This window comes from Centropristis striata, chromosome 9 (genome assembly GCF_030273125.1).
Source record: "Centropristis striata isolate RG_2023a ecotype Rhode Island chromosome 9, C.striata_1.0, whole genome shotgun sequence".
NCBI lineage: Eukaryota > Metazoa > Chordata > Actinopteri > Perciformes > Serranidae > Centropristis > Centropristis striata.
Window position 1 is genome coordinate 33,589,786 of NC_081525.1, and position 23,378 is coordinate 33,613,163.

Below are 23,378 nucleotides of genomic sequence, written 5' to 3' on the forward strand. Positions count from 1 at the left end.
GAAGGCTGCAGCAGGACCATATTGAAACTCTTTTGTTTTAATTGAAAGAACCCGAGGTGCAGAAAATTAGATATCATGCATTAAAAAATGAGGGACTGCAGAGAAATGGTGCAACACTCAAAAATGTAATCCTGTTAGCCTTTCTGGTGTTCATGCAAATGTTTCCTTCTAGAAATAGAATTTAATTTGAAACTTGTAAATGCCTGTGGCGACAGCTGCTCAGTTCCGCAGTAAGTGGGCATCCCCGACCTGATTATCCCCTAATGGCACCAGGTATCATCATGCTCTATTGAATTGCTGCGCCTGAGAAAGGACTGTAATCTAATCAGTAGAGTTGATTTTAGCTGGCTGATGTTTTTCAAAGTGAACCCGCTTAGACAAGGAAATGTTGAAAACTACAAATGTAGTCATCCTAAAACACCTTCCATAGTCTATCATTACCATTTTGTGCTAATATAGCTTTCTTTTTTACATCAGTAAAGTGTTGGACTCAGAGGAGCATCGTAGCTCTGCTCTGTAGTCCGAACAAAGGCTGCCTGTCTATCTCTCCATCTCCAGTGGCAGCCATTCAGACAGTCAATAGAGGAGATTAACAAAGGGAAGGCTGCTGTTCCGCTCTGCTCTGCTTTCTGAGTGGACTGACTAACTGACAGACGGGACGTTTTATGCTCTCTCCCTCTCCCTCTCTTTCTGGCTAATCCATCCTCACTGGGATCTGAGAGAGATGGAGCAGAACGATGAAAGGAAACACACATAAGGAGAGGTGTTAAAAAAAGCAAAAGAGCTGGTTTGTCAGTGACAGATGTCTGAGCATGAACATATTCTGTATGTATGTGTTGTGAGACTTCTTACTCTTCAGTATACGCTGACAGATACTGTATAACTAGTATCTCAATCAGCTCCTCTGTACTTTTCTGCAATGAGGTTTCTGTCAACATTCCTGCACACGTGTACTGTTCTCCATTCGATCAGCTCATATGAACAGACAAGAACTTATTGTAACGTTTAGGGGGCTATTGTATATTTATTATTATATTTATTTATATTGTCTCCTGTGGTGGTCTTTGATACTCAGAACACCCTGAAAAAATTATTTTAAAAACATACTTTAACACATTTATATGTCATGATGTAAATATGAAACACATTGCCCAACTACTTAATTCACTGGAATGTAACCTGGAATGGGTTCAGGTGTGAAACAGGTTCACTGAAACAAACTACCTCCACATGTATGGGAACATTTGAAATACTGGACACATTTACAAAGAGTTCAGATGCTTTTTTAGGAGGATATCTGCTGAGTTTTTTCAAGAAGCTGCACCTAGCTGTGAAAGCTCACATGGCCTTTATTTCTGTATTCATAGTTGTTTCATAAGCCTTTGTCACAGTTGACACTCAGGCTGCAGGTGGCAATTATTGTCATTATTGATTCATCTGCAGATTATTTTCTCAATTAATCGTTTAATCGGTCAGTCAAATGTCAGAAAATAGTTGAAAAATCTCATTAAAGTCCAAAGTGATATCTTTTAAGTGTCTTGTCAGTCAAAAACAAACATTCAGTTTAATATGAAATAAGACTGAGAAAAGCAGAAAATCTTCAAATTTGAGAGGCCAAAAACAACTTTTTCTTTCATCATTAAGCGATTATCAAAATTGTTGGCAATTACTTTTCTGTCTATTGACTAATCTGTCTGTCGAACAAGGGTTGAAGCTCAACATGATGCATCTACAGGTCTCTGAGTGGTTCAAGAGGTATTTATCGTACAGACGTTAGTGTCTGTAGATTGCCCAGACACTCTAATGTGAATTTCCTGTCAGTTATTTAAGGCCACAAAAACATCTGATTCATCTTTATACATGTACATCTTCAACTTGCAGGGTAATATTCATCCAATGTGAATTAAGCGTAATGGTGACCCTGTGACACCTACAACAAATCATATCCAAACATTTTATAACAATATCCGTTAACATAGATTTTTGGTGTAGAATTAGCAGTGAGTGTTGTGAGAAAAATAACTAGCTGCTCTATGCAGTCAATGTATGAACTTCAGTTAATCTGTCTATAGTTGTGCCTGCAGCAGTTTTAGCAGATGGACACAAATATGTTTCTCACAGCAGCTCAGCTCTATTCTTAGTGTGTCAGACTGGCGTCAGTATTGTTTTTGCCTGGCTATAGAAAAAACAACTCTTACTTATAAAATCTGATTTAGACAACTTTATGGCCTTGGCCTGGTGCAGTAAATACCACTGCTTTTAGTGCATATCTCATGACTGCAGTGGTCTGAAAACATACCTCTACCCAGGCGGTAGCCTTCCAGTCTCCTTTTCTGTCTATACTATAAAATAAAATAAAATGAATTAATGCCCAAGCTGTCCGTTTGTTGTTTGTGTGTGTGTTGCTATGTGATGTGCTACAATCCATCTGATCGTATCTGAACGCTCTGTACACTCTTTGATTGTTCCGACCATCTGTCCTCACTTCCCCTACTGCCCCTCCCCTCATCCTTTATTACCAGCCCACTTTCACATATGACTTGAACACACACACACACACACACACACACACACACACACACACACACACTGAGTTTCAGAGCTGAGTGACCTTTAGTGTTAAGTGATTCGTCCTCATTGTTGTTTTTCTTCCCTCTCCTCTCCCCTCCCTCTCTGTCTCTCTGTCTTACAGGGCTGTGGTGGAGAAGTATCTCCTGGAGAAGTCTCGTCTGGTTTCCAGAGAGAAGAACGAGAGGTGAGGAGCACCAGTAGGGGCCTTGACCCTTCACCCCAACTGACCTTCATGGGGTGCTTTGTGCAAACATGAGAAGCCTCTGATGGTTGGATGTGAAGTTCAGATGAAGGCTTCAGTCTTTGACTTTAGATGTTTATCTGCCTAAACACTTACTGACATGTTCTCATCATAAATTACATTTAGAACATAGGACATTTAATCTGATTAATCATGTTATCGAAATTGTGGATTTCATTCCAGAGGTTTTTTGGGTTATTTTTTTAGGACAGTGATGAACAGTCAAAAACTTCAGTAGAAGCTTTGGATCTAAAACAGACACATTTGGTACAGCCCTATATCTGAAATATCATCTACCTAAATGCTACATTATGTACCTCTGTATACTAATACAAGTGTAATACTAATATCAAAGTGGACACAATGTAGAACTGAAAGAGCGTTTTAAAATAGATTAGTGTTGTAGTGACCTTCAGTGACTCCAGTTTGTGTAAGTTAAGGGTTAACTGTTGCTATACAAACAGAGCTACAAACAAGAGAGAGAAAAAAAAAATCACTTTCCTGTCCTCCCTCACCATGTCGTCGCTCACTCTTCCTTCAAGTCATCTAAGCCTTTGTTACTCACTGTGACGTTCACTACAGACTAGACCACAGGTCTGTTGCTACTTGTGTAACTAATACGCAAACAAATATGTGAGCTTTGGTAACTGAGAAATACTGTTAGAGTTAAAGGGGAATGAGCAAATACTCTGCGGTATTTTCATTTGCAGTAATTTATGATACAGAGAAATTAGTCAAAAGATACAGATTCTGATTTCCCCAAGATTAATCTGTTACATCAAGGGTTTTTCTAACAACACATTTCATATCCTCTCCACCTTAGATCTGTACAGATAAAGAAACTCAGGGGGGTTAGTCTTTAAAACCACAACCTCCCACTGAACTGCTCAGCTGACGCAGTTGAGGCCTTGATATGAAAACATACTGTAGCTGTTGTAAGTGGGAGGAGTGTTACACATTCACATTTCTTGTGCAGATTTTCCCAGTTAGTTTTGGAAAATGTAATCCCTTTCCATTGACAAAGCCGCCTCCGTAACTGTCAGGCTGCTACCAGCCTGCACAGTGGACTATTAATCACCTAGCCTACAGTTGCTGTTGATGGTGCATCTTGTCTGTCTAGTCAGGGAGTGACTCTACTGCATGATGTAATTGTTTCTTAGCGATAAGTGTGGAAACTCATTACTCCTGTGTGCTTTACAACAAAGCTTAGGCGCCTATCTGCCTACCTGCTCACTGATAGCACCAGTGGAAAACTGATATCATTGAGTTCCACACATTGTCTTATTTCTATTAGCTTTTTACAATGTGTTGACTTTTGGTTTATCATCAAAATTTTATTATCCCCTTATTTGTTCCAATAAACATGAAGCGCATATCCACTGATAACTGCTCACCATATAATAAAACACCATGGATGCTTGATGCATATAAGAATGTAGTTTAAAGGCTCATTTCTTGTAGTAATAACCTGGTGTGAATAGGCCTGCCATGATAATTATTTTATCAACTTTTGAGGTCACCAAAAATGATCGAGGTCATGTCCATTTATCCTACAATATCTCCTGTTGTAATTACATGTGTGTTTGTTTACATAAGAATGTCATAAACATTTAAGCCAATATGATGCCAGAAAAACAGCAGGGCTTCCCCAGATTTTATAAGACTTGGACGCAGCGCCTAACAGTGGCAGTATATTGCCTGTTAAGGAATGAATGACTCTTTATACCCCTTTGCCAAATGCTTAAAATTTATTTAATATGTAATATGTAAGTGAAATATCTGTTAACGGAGCTCAAGAGTCAGTTTTATTTCTTGTCTTTGTTGCATGTTTTTTTTTTTTTGCTGATATTTTAGTATGTTCTCACATTCAAATTTGTCAAAATTATAGCCCCACTGATATGTGATTTATAAGTCCAACGGCGATTTTTGTAGATTTGTAGATTTTCGAATTGGTGGTGGAGTAGACTTTTAAGTTGGAAGGAAAAAATACTTTTTCTAAGAGGATTGTGCACCAATTTTGCAAACTCTGCAAAGTTATTCAGAAGACTGCTTTCTTAAACAGACAACATTATACATAGTGTGTTGCATTGTCAACTAATTCTAGACATGATAACTGAGAAAATAATAAATAGCAATCACATAAGTAGCTAAATAAACATCCCTATATTCAGTATCAGTCTGTTGCTGACCATATAAATAAAGAATAAATAAATAATGTCTTAATATTCTTAGGAATTACAGTTTATGACTCTTTAAAAGGTGTACTAGAATTATAATACTAGTTACTATACAATGTAATACTATAATAATTTCATTATTATTTTATCTGGGGCATAAAATGACAATAATATTATTTGTCACACTTATTTCTGGAACAATATATCATCCAATAAAAGTAGTGACCGGTGTGAGTGCAGTTTTGTGTATAGTACAGGCTTTAAGAATGATGTGTGTTGTTCCTGCAGGAACTACCATGTGTTTTACTACCTGTTGTTGGGAGCTTCAGAGGAGGAGAGGAAGGAGTTCAAGCTGCTGCCGCCTGAAGAATACTTCTACCTCAAGCAGGTACAGTACTGCTGCCCTGCTTCACATCCAGCAGTTTATTGCATAGGAATAGAATTGTAAAATGGTACACTTCTATGTTTTATTGTCTCATCATTTGATAAATATTAATTCCCCACTGTCAATCTACCCTGTTAAGTTCACTCAACCTCAGTGGATAACCTTCCAAGCATGTTTATGACCTATAACCAGTTGTTGTGTGTGATCTGACCTTTAAGGTAACACTGTAATTCCCTCTGAGTGGACTCTGTATTCATGAAGACTGTCAAGCTCCTGAATAAGCTGCTGTATACACTCCCAGCTTACTGCGCACATGTGCGCTGCATGTTAATGAAGAAGCCTTTGTTCTCTTTCATTTTTATTCCCCTCTTTCCTCACCCTTCTTTTCATTCACCTCCTTTCTTCACCTGTTTGTTTGTCAATTTCACTGTCTTTGTTGCCTCTTTATACGCCTCTACTTACTTTTATGTCTTGTCTTGTAGCAAAACTTTAAGATAGAAGATGAGGAAGATCTCCGTCATGACTTTGAAAGGCTGCAGCAGGCGATGGAGATGGTTGGCTTCCTTTCCGCCACTAAGAAACAGTAAGCAAATCAGTAAACGTGTTTAGTTTATTGTGTGTAATGCAGGAAAGAGACTTAATGTTCTTCTGTTTAAGGGATTGTGTTGAAAATCCATTTTCCACTCAATCCTGTAAGAGGTTATTTTGGTATGAGCGTTGAGTCATGTTACCAAAAATATAAAAACACAACAAAGAGACTTTTTAGAGCACCAACAGCACAACAATAGCTGCATCTAATGGGCTTAATTTAGTTTATTGTCAGTTTATTAGAAACAGTGTGTAGAGGCAGCTCCAAACAATGGTTCCATTCAGTTTACAAGTTATTGAACATAAACAGATGATCAGACCGATGATGTCTAGCACTGATATTGCATTTGTCATATGACTGCTTTGTCTCTGTCACAGGATCTTTTCTGTGCTTTCGGCCATCTTGTATCTGGGCAACGTGACCTACAGGAGGAAGTCGACAGGCCGAGACGAGGGGCTGGACGTGGGGCCGCCAGAGGTCCTGGCTACGCTCTCTGACCTGCTTAAGGTAACATATGTGTTTGTTTCCCCGTGACTCCATGCTTCACTGCGTTTCATGAGTTGTCAGCTTTAACCTGTGTGTGTTCCCTCTCAGGTCAAAGAGGAGCTGCTGGTCGAGGCGCTGACGAAGAGGAAAACAGTGACAGTCAACGATAAGCTGATCCTCCCCTACAGCCACTCTGAGGTAGGCACCAGCCGCAAAGACATCTCTGCAGCCTGTCATTACTTTAATGGTGTCCAACTGCATACTAATTGGTGGCTTTGTGTGTCTGCCTCTTTCATATGCCTTACTGCTTCTTTATTGATGGCACACCTACTTCGTTTCTCTTCTTCCTGCCAGTGCTTTCATGTCCTCCTTTTCTTCTCCTTTTTTTCTTTTTTTTTAGTTTTTAGGTTTGCCTCAGTCAGACTTCTGTTGCACATTATGAGATGCAGTTCAGCAATGTTACCAGGAACATTTACTCTTGAATAACTAGTTGCTTTCAGATTAAGATTAATACAAAATACAAACATTTTAATTCTAATTATGATGTAATATTCAGAATTTTTGATGCGTGCTGGAACTCCTTGAAAACACTTCTTTAGTAACATCTAATTTAATGTGATGTGAAGAGAATCAATCATCAGTATACTATATATACTGTAAGTACTGAATAGAAATATGTAATTTCCACAGCTGTAAAGATTGAAAATGCTTGAATAGTGCTTCCCCCAGGGAAATTGACAAACTACTCAGCAGTATTTAAATCAGTTCCACCTTCAACAGCTTCAGCAAGTGATTTACATATTAATGCATCACAGATTAATTAATTTACACTAACATACATAAGCGTATGTAACATAAGCAGAATTAACCAGATTTGCATAATAAGTACATTTTTAATTAAGTAAAGTTTTAAATGCATTACTTGTTACAGTTTTTCTCAACTATGGTATTGCTACTTTAACTTCTTCTTCCTCCACTCATGAAAACGGCTGTTTTGCTTCTGTTCTGTAACATTTATTACAGTTTTCCTCACAATATGTACCTTCCCTTCTTGCTCCAATCAGGCGATCACAGCCAGAGACTCCATGGCCAAATCTCTGTACAGCGCCTTGTTTGACTGGATCGTCCTGCGCATCAATCACGCACTGCTTAACAAGAAAGATATGGAGGAATCTATCCCAGTAAGACACTCACACCCAACAACAACACAAACTGACAATTAGAGATTTCCTCTGCTGACGTAATTGAAGGAACTTAATTTTTATGAGGCAGGAGAACAGTACATCATTAAATGCTATAAATATTATTATTCTGGGGAGGAAGATTGTTGTTTATTCCCCTTCCTGCTCCTCACAAGTGTTCCTGTTGCTATTTCCCAGTGTTTGTCTATCGGTGTCCTGGACATTTTTGGCTTTGAGGACTTTGCGACCAACAGCTTTGAGCAGTTCTGCATCAACTATGCAAATGAGCAGCTGCAGTATTACTTCAACCATCACATCTTCAACCTGGAGCAGGTGAGTGGTCTCGTTTTGAAAAAGAATTCATTTTTTTTACACGACACACCGAACAACCCACCATCAGAGGATTCACTCCCCTGTTATTCAAACGTATGACTCCCTTCTCCGCTCTGTGTTTATAATAATGAGTGCTTAAATGGTGACTCATCCAAACATTTCCTCTCTGAAGGGAGGAAAGGTTACATGCTAATTCATGCTAGTTTACGTTATCCTTCAAAGCCTGGTAAATACAAATCAAATTTAAATTTATTGCTAAGATATTTATTTATTTCATGAAACTTGACTTTGCAAACAGTATACTGCTGTATAATCTTTGAGCATACATAATATCATACTTATATCTGTTCCGTTCATTCATCTCTTTGGGTTTTTCTTGTGTTTTTTTAACGTTTGAGACAAAATGGTCACATGACTTGTTTAACCAATGAGTTTATTCACCAAATGTTCTGTCATGACTCAACCAGGAGGAGTACCAAGCAGAGGGAATCACCTGGCACAACATCGACTACACAGACAATGTGGGCTGCATCCATCTCATCAGCAAGAAGCCCACTGGCCTGCTCTACCTGCTGGACGAGGAGAGCAAGTAGGAATAGCTATTCACACACAGTGAGAGTATGAATTAAGTTTGTTGTGATTCAGTTGAATCTTTCTATTAATCTGTCACATATCCCTTGTTTCCCTTTCTCTCTCTGTTTGCCTGTACTCCAGCTTTCCCCATGCCACAGATGAGACATTATTAGCCAAATTCAAGCAGCAGCACCAGGGGAACAAATACTTTGTCCCCACGCCAGTCATGGAGCCCGCCTTCGTCATCCGACACTTTGCTGGAAAAGTAAAATATCAAATCAAGGTAAGGAGGGCGGACATAAAAGACATTTATACCTAGTTACATTTGAATATGACAGAGACTGTTGTGTTGATGATGCCTTTTTTAATGTTTTTGTTTTATTTGACCACACCAGGATTTCCGCGAGAAGAACACAGACCACATGCGTCCAGACATCGTGGCGTTGTTGCGGAGCAGCGACCGCGCATATGTGCGGCAGCTCATCGGCATGGACCCGGTGGCCATGTTTCGATGGGGCATCCTGCGCGCCACCATCAGAGGCATCGCTGCTTTTAACGAAGCTGGACGCTCCTGGGCTGCCAAAACTTCAGGTACGTTATCAGTGTAACATTGTCAGCCCATTACAGGGTAAAATAATTAGTTGTTAGCATACTTTCTTGTTGCTGATAGCAGTGACGGAAAGTATATACATATGTTTACTCAAGTACTGTACAGTTTAGAAGTACATCCATCCAGGTTACTGCATACTTCTCTGGTATATTTCAGAGGGAGATGTTGTACTTTCTACTCCACTACATTTGTTTAGCTTTAATAATAAATTGCTTTTAAGATGAAGATTTATATCTTGGATAATAAAGTTTTCAAAGACTAAACCAGTGGTTTCCAACCTCTTTGGCTTCTGATATCTCACAAAAAGCAATGTGTAGTTGGGGGTCACATTTTAGAAATCTATGAGTTGTGATTGATTCCACCAAATATTAATACTTCCTCTAAACCTCTCACATGGTTTTATTTCAGTGCATTTTGAAATGATTAAATGGCTTGAATAAATCAAAGAATAGAGAAAAAGTCTGAAAAATGAAAACAGATTTGTGTATCAGAACTGTTTTTTCTTCTTCCTCTCCCATTAATCAATCCTCTGTTCTCGTATGTAGAACTGTAAGCAGCTACGGCAAAGATGATGCTGACACACTAAAAAAAGCTAATGATGTCATAAATAATAATGCATCAGTCAGAGGGAGAAAACTGACAACAAACAAAGTACTTTCACTTAAAGTACATTTTGCTGCTCATACTTATGTAGTTACTTTTTCATGCAGGACTTTTCCTTTGTAGTATTTTTACCTTCCTGTATTGTTACTTTTACTTAAAAAAGGATCTCTGAATACTTCTTCCACCACTGGTTGATGGCTTGTTAACAATTTCTGGATTTTGCTAATGCCAAACAAAGACATGATATTTTTGTTTCAAGCCTTAATCAGTCAGGTTGAGGGGACACAAGAGTGCAGCTGTTTCATTATAGTAAGATACATTACAGTACGTGTACAAATATGTCACACACTAGCTGCCTTCACTCCACTTGTGCAGCTTATACCTCAACTCCAGAGTGCTGCAGTTTCTCTGCTCTGTAATTAGCCTCTCAGGTCAGCACAAAGAGGAAAATTTAGAGAAACGTGAGGCTTTAAGAGATTTTGATATTTTCCGTGCAATTCTCAATCCTCTGGACTATTTTGGGGCTCTCAGGCGTAGCACATTGACGTACAAGCCTTTTTATGTGGTTTTACAAGATTAAATAATGTTGAGACAAAAACCAAAACAACAAAAACTACTGCAGTCATGTGATCCCCTTTTATTCAACTTGAAAGCCTACTTATGATTGATTTACTCGTTAATGATGCAGATTAATTGTGTTCCTTTGTTTCAGGTGTTGTCCGTCCAATCTCCAGAACTCCTTTAGGAGAGCTGCAGCGATCCAATGCCCCAGTAGACAGAATGTACAAGTAAGTAATGCTCATAATTGAATATAAAACCATGAAACTTGTCTCTCGTGGTCTTTGTTGGGTGCTGTTCTAACTGTCAGGCCTGTTTCCTCTCGAGGAATCTGTGGACGTGGAGGCAGACTGACTTGTCATGTTTACTTTATGCCTAATAACTTTTCTTCCATGACTCACGCAGACTGGTTATTTTAAATTAGATCAATATTACACAGCCTTCATTTAGCTGCAGCCTTTCCTCCACTTGTGGACTACACACAGCAACATATTTCCTGTTTGATGCTCTTGTTGAAGGTGAAAGAAACATTTCAAATGGTTGGTGAACTGTGGACCTCCACATTTATCCTGTGCTGCTGGATGAGATGAGGAAGGACAGTGTCAAACACATAAACTTTGTTTGGCTTCAGTTACTGTAACTGAGCAAATCACAGCTTTTATTTGACATCAGCCTGACAGATGACTCCTCCTTCACCTCATCTCACTCACCCAAATCCTCTCCACCTTTTGGTGACCCCACTGTGTGCGGTTCTCTCCTCTCCCCTCCACAGACGAGCTTCTATGCTCGATTTCTACTTTGATCACTCAGAGGAGCGCCCTCTAGAGGCCTTTGAAGACATCTTTGCTAGCTATGAGAGTAAGAAGTAAGTGAATTTGGATGGACAGGAGAGAGGAATGAAGAAATGAGGCCAAGCAGGAAGGAAATGTGTTTTGTTTTGGGTAATAGATACGGGTTTGCTCCATTTTCTGAGTTTGCTCCCCTCAATCAAATCTGATCGGTTTTTAGTTATGTATTATAGTTGAATCAAAACTAATGTATCAAACAGGTTTCATCCAAGAATGTCCAGGTTGGCAAGTGGTGCAGTTTCGGCTCCTTTAAATATGAAAGTAGAGGAGGAAGTTCAGTGCAACAATATAAGGCAGCACAACAAAGTTGCCCTTTACCTTGCATTCCCTCTCTTCCCTCACTGTAATCCTCGTCTATTACTGTAGCTGTGATAATCTCTCTCCTTCCTCACATTTATTATTCTTGTTATAGAGCACAGGAAGGTGTTTGTACTGGCCTACTCTGATTAGCCATCCGGATTACTTACATCAACTGTGGAGCTTTGGAAGCACACAAGTGTTCATACACGTACAGAGGCCCCAAGTCAAATAGACAAAAAGAATTGGGGGAGCTTTCTCAGAATGGAGCCAAACTATGAAGAATATTTTTGGATCCTGGGCCTCTGAATCTTGACCCTACACCTCCTGCTTTCAGATCTAAAATTACTGGGTTTTATACAGAGCACCTGAACTGAGTTGAACCTCCCAGCACATTGGACACATTATTAACCATCTGAACCCCACACACCACCGGCAGGTTTGAAAGGCATGCTTTCTTAAGAAAAAAACAACACCAAAATTACACCATTTACTAAAGCCAGAACATATAAAAATATAAATTAAAAAATTGTCACTTTTCTCACCATCATTAAATTAATTGTAATTACCACTTCCCTGCTTTACTTAAGGGCTTTACTTATGCATAAATATACGTATCAAATAAACCAGAAAATATGACTGTTCATAAAATATAAAGAAGTCATACATAGGTTAGTACACGTAGGAAGTATATTAATGAAATAATAATAATCAATAAGAATTCAGGGTTAAAATATTGATCGCTCATTAATGTCACTTCAAACAAGTTTTATATCAAATTTGCCAAAATAAACCGTTTGCACTAAATCCTTTGAAAACAATGTTATTCTGCACTAGAAGTCATGAAGTCATAAATATTTTTTTCAATATGTCAAATAGTTATCAAATAAATTCAACTTACCCTTTTTATGACTGATATTACAACTCTGTTATACTGCCAAAAGAGTTCTCCCTGCTTCTAGCCATGACCGGCAATTGCCATACGCAGCCTTGTTTTACACTGCAGTATACAAGACCTGCACTGCGTATGGCAATTGCCGGTCTTGTATACTGCAGTGTAAAACAAGGCTACAGTGAGTAAAAAAAGAAGTCCTGCTTGGGGTTCAGAGGGTTCAACCATCCAGCCTTGACCAGATCTGCAAACACTGAAGTGTAGAGGTCAGATTCAAAGCGACTCGTTTGCTGTGCACGTTGCCCATTCCTTCACTGCCTGACCTCTGTTTTCATGGTCGGTCATGGTAAGTATAGAAAAATATTGCATGGACTAGCTCTGGGACACAGAAAAGATATTAACCTCACCAGACTAAGTGTTCAACGTAACAAGCCCAATTAAAGGAGCATAAAACCCAACAGCCTCACCAGTAACAACTTACAGTCACACAGTCAGTAACTGCCCCAGCATGGAAACAGACGGCCGGCCACACTGAGCTCAGCTCTGCATGTTAACTACCACAGTGGCGGAGATATGGGTGTGAATACAACCCCTACGTGCCCCAGCCTCTCCTTTTATGTGTGTGTGTGTGTGTGTGTTTCTGTTCTCCAAAATGAGATGGCAGCATGGTTGGGTGGTCTAGTGTGTCTTGTGGTTTCCATGTACATAAACATGAACAAAGGGAGAATACATTTTGTGGGTTATTCTTCAAGGATGAGCAGAGCATGAGGTTCCTCTTGATATCAGACCCCCAGCTATCCTGCAGTGTGTGTCCCTGTCTTTGGTAACTGCGGTGGTGTGTTTTCTTCTAAGGTAACCTAACAGTGGTGTTCTGTCACGCCCCACTTTTTTTTTTCCTTTCCTTCCTCCTTTTGTCCGTTTTTCCAATCTTTTTCCCCTCCCTTCTCCTGATCCCTGTACTCCCTTTTTCTTTTTTTTCCCTCTACACACTGGGTGTGTGTGTGTTGTGTGATCAGAGACATGCATGCAGAGATCATCAGCTCCATTAAGAACTTACAGCTGGATGGTGAGGACCCTCGCAAGTTGCTGCAGTCCTGGGGTCGCCTCCGCTTCCCTCGACACGTCCTCCAGTGAGTCTGCAGACAGACCTGGCAGCAGATCAGTCCAGTCTAGCTGGCTCAGGCAGAACATGCTCTTATTCAAGCTTTTTTTTCTCCCCACAAGAACAATGTAGACTATCGACTCATTTTGGCCCTCCAAGTTCAGCTCATTAACCAGTTTAGCATAAGCAGCAATAGATATTTAGAGCTGTCACATTTATAGCCACTTTTCTCAATGGATCATTGCTGTCTCTTTACAAAGCTTTTCTTGGTAAAATTCCTAGTTTCCTACTTTTTGTGTTTTATTGTTCCCACAGTCAGAACTGAACTGGGAAACAAAGCTTTTAGATCTTTTGCACACACTGCATGAAACAATCTTGAGCTAAAACTTCAACACACAGTAATCCTGAATGAGTTTTAAGCTATGCAAATGCTTTCTATGATATTTTTTAATTAATAAATGTTACTCTAATCTATGTGCTTTTATGGTAACCATTGAAACTTTGTCTCCCTTGTAAATGTGATCTTCGATCTCAATGGGACAATCCTTGCTAAATAAAGGCTGAATACTAAATTAGAAAGTTGTTATCTAATAAAATCATCAAACACTCTCCTGCTTGATCAGCGGACATTACATCATTAGATATGTTTTTAGTCACTATCTAGATTTCTTGAAGGCTGAAGCTGTAATGCCTTCAATGCCTCTGTTAACTGCTGCATGAGCATCATCAGTAAGCTGTGCTGGCATGTGAGGTCTTTTGGAGCATCTTGTGAAAGTATGTCCCAGCGGCATGTTAGAATTTACAGCAGGTTCTGCAGTCTGACGCATCTGCAGCAGAGAAACGCTGAACATGAATTTAGAGCATTTTTATTTAGTGTTGATAGAAAGAGAGCATGTCTGTCTGCGTATGGTGAGTCTCTGCTGAGCTGATTAGACTTTCATCCCATCTTCTACAGCAAACACCTTCCTCCTCCACCTCCTGTCTGTCATCCTCACCCTCTCACTCATTCATACTCTGTCTTTGCCCGTCAATCATCCCGACTTCCAGGTGCAACCCTGGATTACTTCACTGACTGACAGCGCATGAAGAAGTCAACCGTCCGTACTAACCCGGCTTCACACACTCCATCTACTACTTGTTCCATCCTCACGCGTTAAAGCCTTCAGTCCCTGTAGCTGACCCTGCATCTTTTTCTTTTCTCTTCACAGGAAAAACAAGAGCACCAAACAGAGGCAGGTCATCCCCAAGGTAAACCTGAGTAAAGACCAAAGACCTCAAGTTTAGGGCAAATAAGGAAACATACTGTTTAAGACAGTGGATGTGATATTAATATTATTTTATTATCGTTTTGATTTTATTTTTTATTTTTTTGTTTAATTTGAGTGTGTTTCAGAGTGTGTTTGCTAGTTTTAGTTTAGTTTGTATTTTTAGAATTGTTTAGTATACAGTAGAAGGTAGGTAGCTACACATTAAATAAAAATAACTGCAAAAGAGTGGTCATAATGTTTAATTTTTAATCTTAAGGCCACTTTAGTGTTTATTGTTGAGCAATCTGCTGGATTGTCAAGTCCGTTTAATTTCTGTGTTATCCCTGGTTTACCATCATGTCATTAGAACTATTGACTGAGTTTAAGTATTATTATAATAGAAAGATAAAATGAATTCATACTTATAATTTAAACGGCCAATGCTTTGCAGAGTTTGCTGGATTCCCGCTCACTGAAGTTCATTGTGGGCCTGACGCTGCATGACCGCACCACCAAGTCTCTGCTCCACCTGCACAAGAAGAAGAAGCCTCCCAGCATCAGTGCCCAGTTCCAGGTAACATCATTTTAAAATGATGTTAACATGTTCACAGACAGAAACAAGCCAAACGAGCCCTCTATCAGCAGAAGTGAACATTCGGAAAACTCCCTTTTCTCTGTTTTCCTCAGACCTCTCTGACCAAACTCTTGGAGACTCTGAACAGAGCAGAGCCTTTCTTCATTCGTTGTATCCGCTCCAATGCTGAGAAGGTAAGACTGTTATTGTTAACCATTTCTTATTTTGGTCTTTAATATCTTCTATTCAAGTTGTTGAATTTTTAATGAGTACTGAAGTTCTCCTCCAGCTTAAAAAGATTTAAAAGGGAAAAAGCTGAGTGTACATGTGTACTTTTTTACAGTGTAAATGTACAAAAATGTAAATTTGCAGTCCCAATTAGTAATATAGAATGTCTTCATCACGATATTGAGTTATGCTGATGAAAACCACTGAATGTGCTTCTTGTGCATGTGAGCAGAAGGAGATGTATCTGGATGAGGCCTTGGTGGTTCAGCAGCTGCGATACACAGGAATGCTGGAAACGGTTCGCATCAGGAGGTCAGGCTACGGAGCCAAGTACACATTCCAGGTACTGTAAAGTTAATCCTCTTTTTGGAAAATCTATGTGGTAATCACACACCAGTATCATGTTACACCAGGTACTCAAGACAATATTTCAGTTAGAAGCTAATGCAAAACTGTCAAAATATAATTCAAGGCATCGCCATTATTCACTCAAAGCTCCTGCCTGTAAATAAATATCTTTACCTTTATTTTGACCATTCGTGTCAGCCACATAAGTCCTCTCCTAAACAGTCCATTCATTTTTCATTTGTATGATCGATGCTGTCCTGTCCCTGCAGGAGTTCATAGAGCAGTTCAGGGTCTTGCTGCCAAAGAACGCCGCTGCCTCTAAGGAGGACATCTCAGCGCTGCTGGACAAGAAGATGGGTCTGGACCCCACCACGTACCAGATAGGCAAAACTAAGGTACACCTCCAAACTCTAATCATTTCTTCAGATGTGTACACCTTATAAACATCTCATTCTTATCAGAGTTTGCTCCTGTTCCCCTCCATGCATTTAGTTTTTTTCTCTGTGTTCAGGTGTTCTTGAAGGAGCTGGAGCGACAGCAGCTGCAGGACACGCTGCACAAGGATGTCATGCGGAAGATAATCTTCCTTCAGCGCTGGTTCAGAGGTCGTCTGCAGAGGAAAGAGTTTTTGGATATGAGACAGGCAGCCATCTTGATTCAGGTAAACAAAGAAGCATTTTATTTTTACGGCTTCCGCATTGTTGTATTCATTTTGTGTGCTGTGTTCGTATTTAATACCATTTAAAAGATCATTTAAGGGATGGGTAAGATTTTTTTTTAGTCTGTGTATTACCTACAGTAGATGGCGGTTGGCACGCCCCAAGTTTGGAGGAGCAGGCAGGACTACTCTCTTGTTTATATACAGTATCTGTTTGGTCAAATTGCTGTTGGGGCCACTGACAAGACCATAAAGGCTTCACTTCCCTGTCAGAAATGGTGACAAGTGAAAGAGGTGAAAATATTCTAAATATAGCATACAAATGCTGCTGCCCCCATCCTCAGCAGTACATTGGTTACCACCCATGTTGGTACTCCTGAAAGCTTTTTCACACAGGGGGTGAACCAACTGCCATCTATTGTAGGTATGGTACACAGACCATTGATAAGAACCTCATGTAATCTCATTTAACAAACTGAACTATCCCTTTAAAGTGTAACACTGAAATTGTCCTGTTTACTGCCCTGTTTAGCGTTCATGGCGCAGGTACTGCAAAGAGGAGCAAAGGCGAGCGGCAGCCACGCTGATCCAGGCTGTGTGGAGAGGGCACAGTCAGAGATTAGAGTACCACCGGCAGAGACGAGGGGCTACCAAAATACAAGCGCTGGTCAGAGGACACTCAGCACGTAGAAGGTAAAACAGAGACAAGATATTTAAAGTCCAGTTGAGAAGAAGTCAGCTGGACCACATATGGACATGCAAAGCTCCAAAAAATTTTTTTAAAATGGATGTACACTGTCATATTTCCGGAATGCGCTTCATGGAGGAGCAGCAAAAGTTTGGTAGCTCTCTGTTTTCAAGAGATTCTATTAACTGAATTTCCCCTTGGGGATGAATAAAGTAATTTTGATTTGATTGATTGATTGATATTTCTGTTTTGTGTAATACAGGTGCCACTCAATCCGTGAGGAGAAACAGAAAAAGGAGGAGGAGGAAAAAGAAGCTCTGAGGAGAGCAGAAGAAGAGGAGAGAAGGCGGAGAGAAGAAGAGGAGGAGGCGAGGAGAAGAGCAGAAGAGGAGGAAGAAAGGAGGAGAATGGAAGAAGAAGAAGCAAGGAAAAAAGCAGAAGAGGAGGAGGCAAGGAGGAGAGCAGAGGAAGAAGAGGAGGCCGCCAGGAAGGCGCAGGAAGCACAGAAGCAGAAAGAGGAGGCAGAGAAAAGACTCACAAGCGAACCTGAAACGAGAGAAGACCCGGATATAGAGCTGGTCACAGAGGAGACGCTGGATGACCAGGAGACAGAGGAGGAGAGAGGAGAGGAGGACGGAGAGATTAACACAAGCATGCATACAGAGGAGGAACAGGGCAAGGATGAGGAGCTGGACGAGGATGATGAGGAGGAGGAGGAGGAAGAGGAGGAACTGGATATGGAGACCAACGGTACCCTGGCTGAGGCTGGACCCCAGCTGGACGAGAAAGAAGATGATGACGATTTAAAACCTGCTATGCCCACTGATGAGGTCACCAACGCACTTACAGCCACAACTCCAGGTGACGGGTCGGACAAACAGGCTCCCGGCACCTCCTCACCTTCCAGTGCTGAACAAAAGAGAACACGAGCTCCTCCTATAAGCCGCGGGCTTTCATCCAGGAGCCAGGAGAAGAGGGAGCAGAGGAGACGAAGAGGGCTGGAGCACAATCAGAGAGAGACTGAACGAGCCGCCTCCTCTTCCTCCACCTCGACCAGCAGCAAGGATCAAACATCTCCGCCCAAGAGCAAAAGCCAGGATCCCTCGAAGTTGAAAGAGCGGGCGGACAGCAAGGAGCTGGACCAGTACACTTTTGTGGCCTGGAAAATGAAGGAAGACAAAGGAGGGAAGAAGGAGGCAAAACCATCTCCTCCTGCCGCCGGTCCAGTCCGCCCGTCTTCTCTGCCCCTGCACATCGCAGACCCTGTGCCGGACAGAAACGGTTTAGGTGACAGTGTCGGAGCAACAAACCTGCAACGCCGTACTGGTGCAATTAAGGAGAAACCGGAGAAGTGGAGGGGGAGGAGAAGTAATGGAGAATACCCCGAGAACACCAGTCCTCCTCCACCTCACAACAGGGAGGAAAGGAGGAAAAAGCCGCTGTAGGTCTTCTGTTCTGGTCATATTCTCTAAACTCTAAACCTTGTCTCAAACAGATGGTACCTTTCTTAACACTTACATTTTTTGCATTTTCAATTACTTTAGCTGTTATTTGATATGGCATAATTTTGGGTGGGGGGTTTTCTCTGAATTTTAGAAGTTCAACTTCAGCTCCAGTAATAAGTCTACAATAAACTAGCCAAAATACAGACCTTTAAGGACAAAAAATGTTCCCATGAAAACCACAATTTTTGACCTACAACCATTAGAGCCTGAAATCATGCATTCTGTAATATTTAAAAATAATAACAATGATAATAGTATTATTATTGTTATTATCATGTATTTATTATTATTATTATTATTATTGCTTTTTTTATTTAAATGGGTTTGTTTGTTGTTTTTTTTTACAAAAATCTGAAACCTCTCTTACTCGTTTTGACATGATGCTTTTTAATGTAAAGCGAGATGAAGATACAATTTCAGAATGTATATTTTTCTGTCTGTTCATCTGCAGGAGTGAAACAGCCTCCTCATCATTTGACAGTTTGTCTCCAAGCTCTGAATTTGCTGGTGCTTTGTCAGGCAAAGAGGTAACTTAAATACTCATCTATTTGATTTTTTACACTGCACAAATCCGTTCTAACTGGCAATCAATGTATGGTCCAGTTATTCTGAAAATACTTTATCACTTATAAGCTATACTTTTGTTCTGCAGTTGTTTTCCCCCTCAGAAAGCCAAGCCGACGGCTCAAAGGGAAGCTCCTTCAGAAGGAAACACCAAGATGGCTCTGGTCACCAAGAATCACCCTCTATCCCGTCCACACCTGACAGGTACTGAACTCTTCTGGACTGGCCTGTAGACGCGTGTATTTGTGGGGGGTGGGATGCAGCATGGTTGCCATTTATGTGGAAAAAGCACTTTGGCTCAGGAAAGGAGATGGCTCAGATGGGTGAAGCCCAGGACGATGTGTTCAAGAGGTGACAGTGTCCATTGTAACTGTAAAAAAATTCACAAGAAATCAGCCTCAGTTTAATCTCAACTAACTGCAATCTCTGCTTGAGTCAGATTGTAAAAACTGGGAAAACTCTTTTGTCTCATGTAATCAAAACATCCTCGGCTCCTTGTGTGGTGTTGCACGCTCACAGCCGGAAATGCCTGATAGCTGAATTTACTCTGAATGGATTATGTGTCAGAAATGAATACTTAAGGCTCAGTCATGAGGCCAGAGTTCAGACAGAGGCATCGGGTAGACTGCTTTGTTTTTCATTTGTATTGTTGCTATGGTGACAACACTGGAGCAAGGCTTCAATATGTGGCACTTAAAAAAAGACTCTTTCAGGATGATTAAATGTGAATGTATTTTTAAAAACTGGACTTAATGTTATTTACTTAGTTTATCTTGTCTGCCTGTTGCCAGGAAACAATTTGGGTAATTATAAACAGTCATATGATTAAAAGCACAAAACAAACCTTACTCTGCTGCAGTGATGAAAGAAGTATTCAGGTCCTTTAGTAAAAGTACTAATACCACACTGTAGAATTACTCCAGTACAAGTAAAAATCTTGCATTCAAAACTTGCTACAGTAAAAGTACTCATTATGCAGAATGGTTTGTTTTATGTATTCCAAATATATTATTGTTATTGTTATTGTTATTATCATTATTATTATTATTGTTGTTATTATTAATGCACTTATGTAAGCAGGATTTTACTGTTGTCCAGGTAGGGCTAATTTTAACTATTTAATATACTTGTGTGTGGTTCTTGTGCATGTGGTTTAGTTTATAATCATGCGTAATCATTTTAGAGATTTCTGCAGGAATTGTATTTTTTTGTGAGAAGATGGCGAGCGCCACTGTTCTGAAAATTTCTCAGAAACACCCTTATTGTCAGTGTAACCTGGAGAGTCAATTATCCTCTGCGTGACATCATTGGATCCATTTGACTCTTTAGGTCGTCTATTTCCCGCAGGTCTCTGAGGGCTTAAAAATGTTTGTGAATATTCCTTCGAGCATCCTGTGTTTCTGTGTCCTGCAGGTCAGGTGGTTTCTTCAGCAAGATTTTGAAAAAACGGCCACACAAGGAGGCCCAGACTCCTGACAACGGAGAGATGACTCTTGCTCAGATTCTCAGTGAGAGGCCAACAGGAGGGGAAGGTAAAAACACAAACAGTTTGTCCCTGTCATGTTTTGGAAGAATTAAAGGATTTACTGGATAAGGAAGATTAACTTTATTCCTTTAAGTTTATTGCCTTTTAAGATGGTAAAAAAGGAGTCATTCAGCTGATCCAACTGATAAATTTATCAAGAATCAAAATGGTTATTTTGAGATCAAATATTGAGATTTTATCACCCTGCGCAAACTGTTGGCGGCTCAGTCCACTTTTATCAAGCCTCTTGAGGTGAGAAATGCAAAGAAAAACACAGGTGGATTATCACTAAAATTCTCAGGCCTAAAATGATCCTGCTCTGTGCTTTCTGAGAAAATACTGACCCGTGCAGGATCACGCTCAGGGCAAACAGAATAACTTTACTCTGGGTTTCCTCCATGGGACTCATGCGCACTTTACATTCTGCATTAGTAGTAGTGATATATGATTTATTCACCTTTTCCTGCAATAGATATTACTTTGTGATGCTAAGTAATAAAACATTCTTCCTCCCTGCAGCCCCAGCTTCTGGACATCCATCTCGGCCTCTGTCCCAGCCACATGGGGACCGTGCTGGTAGAGGTTTAGGCCGCAACCCAACCATAAAGATGATCAGTCGAGCCACTCGGGTCTCTGAGCAGTGGAACGCCTCGCTGGATCGAGAAATCACCAATGCCAATGAGCTACGGCACCTCGATGAGTTTCTGGGCAACCAGGTCAGTTAAAGCTGCCGATATGTTTGCTTATTGTAGGCATTTATTGTATCTTTATCATCCACAAAACATTTCCTTTCCGTTCCCTTTATAGGTGAATGATTTCCGCTCCAGGGGGAAATCACTGTCAGCCACAGAGGCCATCTTTGTTACAGCCACCATGCAGTTCAGAGAAACTATCAAAGCCATGTATTCTCTCCCAGTGAGTTTTTCTCTGCAGACACACAACACACACACACACACATAATAAACATAATACATGACGTTCAGAAAGACGACTCTTTCTACAGAATCCGAAATTCGGGGGTGAGATGCAGATGTTGGTATATTTTATAATGTGTACATGTTTTTAAAGGAAAAAATGATAATCTCTCCTGTCCCCTGAATGTTACTAGAAACCCACCATTGGCTACAAAGGTCTGATGACGGGCTACCAGAACAAAGTGATCCACCTGGCGGGTGAAAGGCAGAAAGGAGAAGTCCAGCTGGTGGTGAACCTCTTCCAGTCGGTGCTGGACGGCTTCATCAGAGGCGAGATGAAGAAGGAGGAGGAGCCTGCAAAGGTGAAAACACTGACTGAGTTCTGAGGCACCGATCACCCCTCATATTATTTATTTATTTTATTTTTTTCCCCATCTTCTATGTAGGTTATGGATAGTGATATCTGGATTGACTGATGTATCAAATATTACTAATGACACAGAATGCACATTTTCCATTTATAACATCTACACTGAATATTCTTTTGATAGATTATATTGCATGTTAAAAATAATAGAAAACTACAAACCATGCAATAGAGGTCAAGGATTATTATTATTATTATCATTATTATTATTATTATATCCATAAACATGTGCTATGGCCTATTTTAGATTACATTAGATTTTAACTCCTCCCTACTCTTTTCTTACTGTTTTACATTATTTTGTTATTTAATGTGTCTGTATACATGTATGTATGTAGAGTACTGTGTATGTACTGTACATAATTAGTATAAGACAATAAATACTGTTTTAAAAAAAGCAAAGGATGCTCTGACATCCATTATCATTCTATCAAATTAGTCCAAAAAAAGGAGGAAAAAATGCTGATGCTCTCTGTGTTTTTCAGCCTGCTAAAGCTCGGAAGAAGAGAAGGAAAAAGGACAAAAGTGTAAGTATGCAAAGATGAAAGTGACTTTTTTTCAGTTAATTCAGTATTCTATTCTATTTCCATTCAGTAATGATCTCTAATGTATTATAGATTATGATTTCTAATTGAGTTTCTGTCTGTCTTGTTAGATGGAGAGTACGCTGGATCATGTCTTCGTCAACTATCAGGTCAACATCATGCAGTCATGTGACCACTGTACCTCCTACATCTGGGGCATGGAGAAGGCCTACATGTGCAGCTGTGAGTCCACACCCCAACAGAACTCCTTTCCTTCTCTTATGTTTCTTTGTGTGTGTCTTCAAATGTTAACTTAAAATCTTAATGCAGAATAACAAACAAACTGCACTGATTCATAATGTACATATTTTTAACCTTGTCTTAAAGATTGTAAAATGGTGTGCCACAAGAAGTGCCTCGCCAAATTAGTCACCGACTGCACCACCTTCTGTGCCAAAAAGGTAGGCTTTTATTTTTAGACATCTTGCTAAAAGTGCTTATAATATATGAGGGCTTGGAGTGGGGCGGGGCTTCATACAGTAATTTTTATAATAAAACCTGTTAGTTCCAGGAAACTGTGCTAAATTTGACCCTTTTATTGACAAATGTGAATATTCACCCATAATATCAAATAAACTTAAAAAACTTAAAAAAAATTGAGATTTCTGTACATTTTTGGTGATAAGATGACGAACACTACTGTTCTGGAAATTGTTTATAAACCCCCTTA

The 23,378-nt window shown here is 40.0% G+C and overlaps 1 protein-coding gene across 9 annotated transcripts in view; it reads left to right on the forward strand.

Annotated features, from left to right (window-relative positions):
- si:zfos-588f8.1 overlaps positions 1 to 23,378 on the forward strand; it is a 65,892-nt gene that overhangs the window by 35,538 nt on the left and 6,976 nt on the right. For 5 of the 9 annotated variants that reach the window (XR_009394895.1, XM_059340839.1, XM_059340840.1 and 2 more), the window contains exons 6-35: positions 2,693 to 2,755; positions 5,278 to 5,377; positions 5,857 to 5,957; positions 6,341 to 6,470; positions 6,558 to 6,647; positions 7,514 to 7,630; positions 7,829 to 7,963; positions 8,431 to 8,552; positions 8,678 to 8,819; positions 8,932 to 9,127; positions 10,462 to 10,537; positions 11,080 to 11,172; positions 13,361 to 13,474; positions 14,655 to 14,694; positions 15,145 to 15,267; positions 15,381 to 15,461; positions 15,728 to 15,838; positions 16,113 to 16,238; positions 16,355 to 16,504; positions 17,034 to 17,194; positions 17,452 to 18,630; positions 19,146 to 19,221; positions 19,347 to 19,462; positions 20,672 to 20,790; positions 21,303 to 21,499; positions 21,591 to 21,698; positions 21,892 to 22,059; positions 22,610 to 22,651; positions 22,780 to 22,891; positions 23,036 to 23,109. Coding sequence is in view for 8 of the 9 variants with exons in the window: in XM_059340839.1 (XP_059196822.1) it covers positions 2,693 to 2,755; positions 5,278 to 5,377; positions 5,857 to 5,957; positions 6,341 to 6,470; positions 6,558 to 6,647; positions 7,514 to 7,630; positions 7,829 to 7,963; positions 8,431 to 8,552; positions 8,678 to 8,819; positions 8,932 to 9,127; positions 10,462 to 10,537; positions 11,080 to 11,172; positions 13,361 to 13,474; positions 14,655 to 14,694; positions 15,145 to 15,267; positions 15,381 to 15,461; positions 15,728 to 15,838; positions 16,113 to 16,238; positions 16,355 to 16,504; positions 17,034 to 17,194; positions 17,452 to 18,630; positions 19,146 to 19,221; positions 19,347 to 19,462; positions 20,672 to 20,790; positions 21,303 to 21,499; positions 21,591 to 21,698; positions 21,892 to 22,059; positions 22,610 to 22,651; positions 22,780 to 22,891; positions 23,036 to 23,109 (4,462 nt within the window). In the remaining variant the exon portion in view is untranslated. The remainder of the gene's footprint in view (positions 1 to 2,692; positions 2,756 to 5,277; positions 5,378 to 5,856; positions 5,958 to 6,340; positions 6,471 to 6,557; positions 6,648 to 7,513; positions 7,631 to 7,828; positions 7,964 to 8,430; positions 8,553 to 8,677; positions 8,820 to 8,931; positions 9,128 to 10,461; positions 10,538 to 11,079; positions 11,173 to 13,360; positions 13,475 to 14,654; positions 14,695 to 15,144; positions 15,268 to 15,380; positions 15,462 to 15,727; positions 15,839 to 16,112; positions 16,239 to 16,354; positions 16,505 to 17,033; positions 17,195 to 17,451; positions 18,631 to 19,145; positions 19,222 to 19,346; positions 19,463 to 20,671; positions 20,791 to 21,302; positions 21,500 to 21,590; positions 21,699 to 21,891; positions 22,060 to 22,609; positions 22,652 to 22,779; positions 22,892 to 23,035; positions 23,110 to 23,378) is intronic. The other 4 variants (XM_059340842.1, XM_059340846.1, XM_059340841.1 and 1 more) reach the window with 3 other exon arrangements.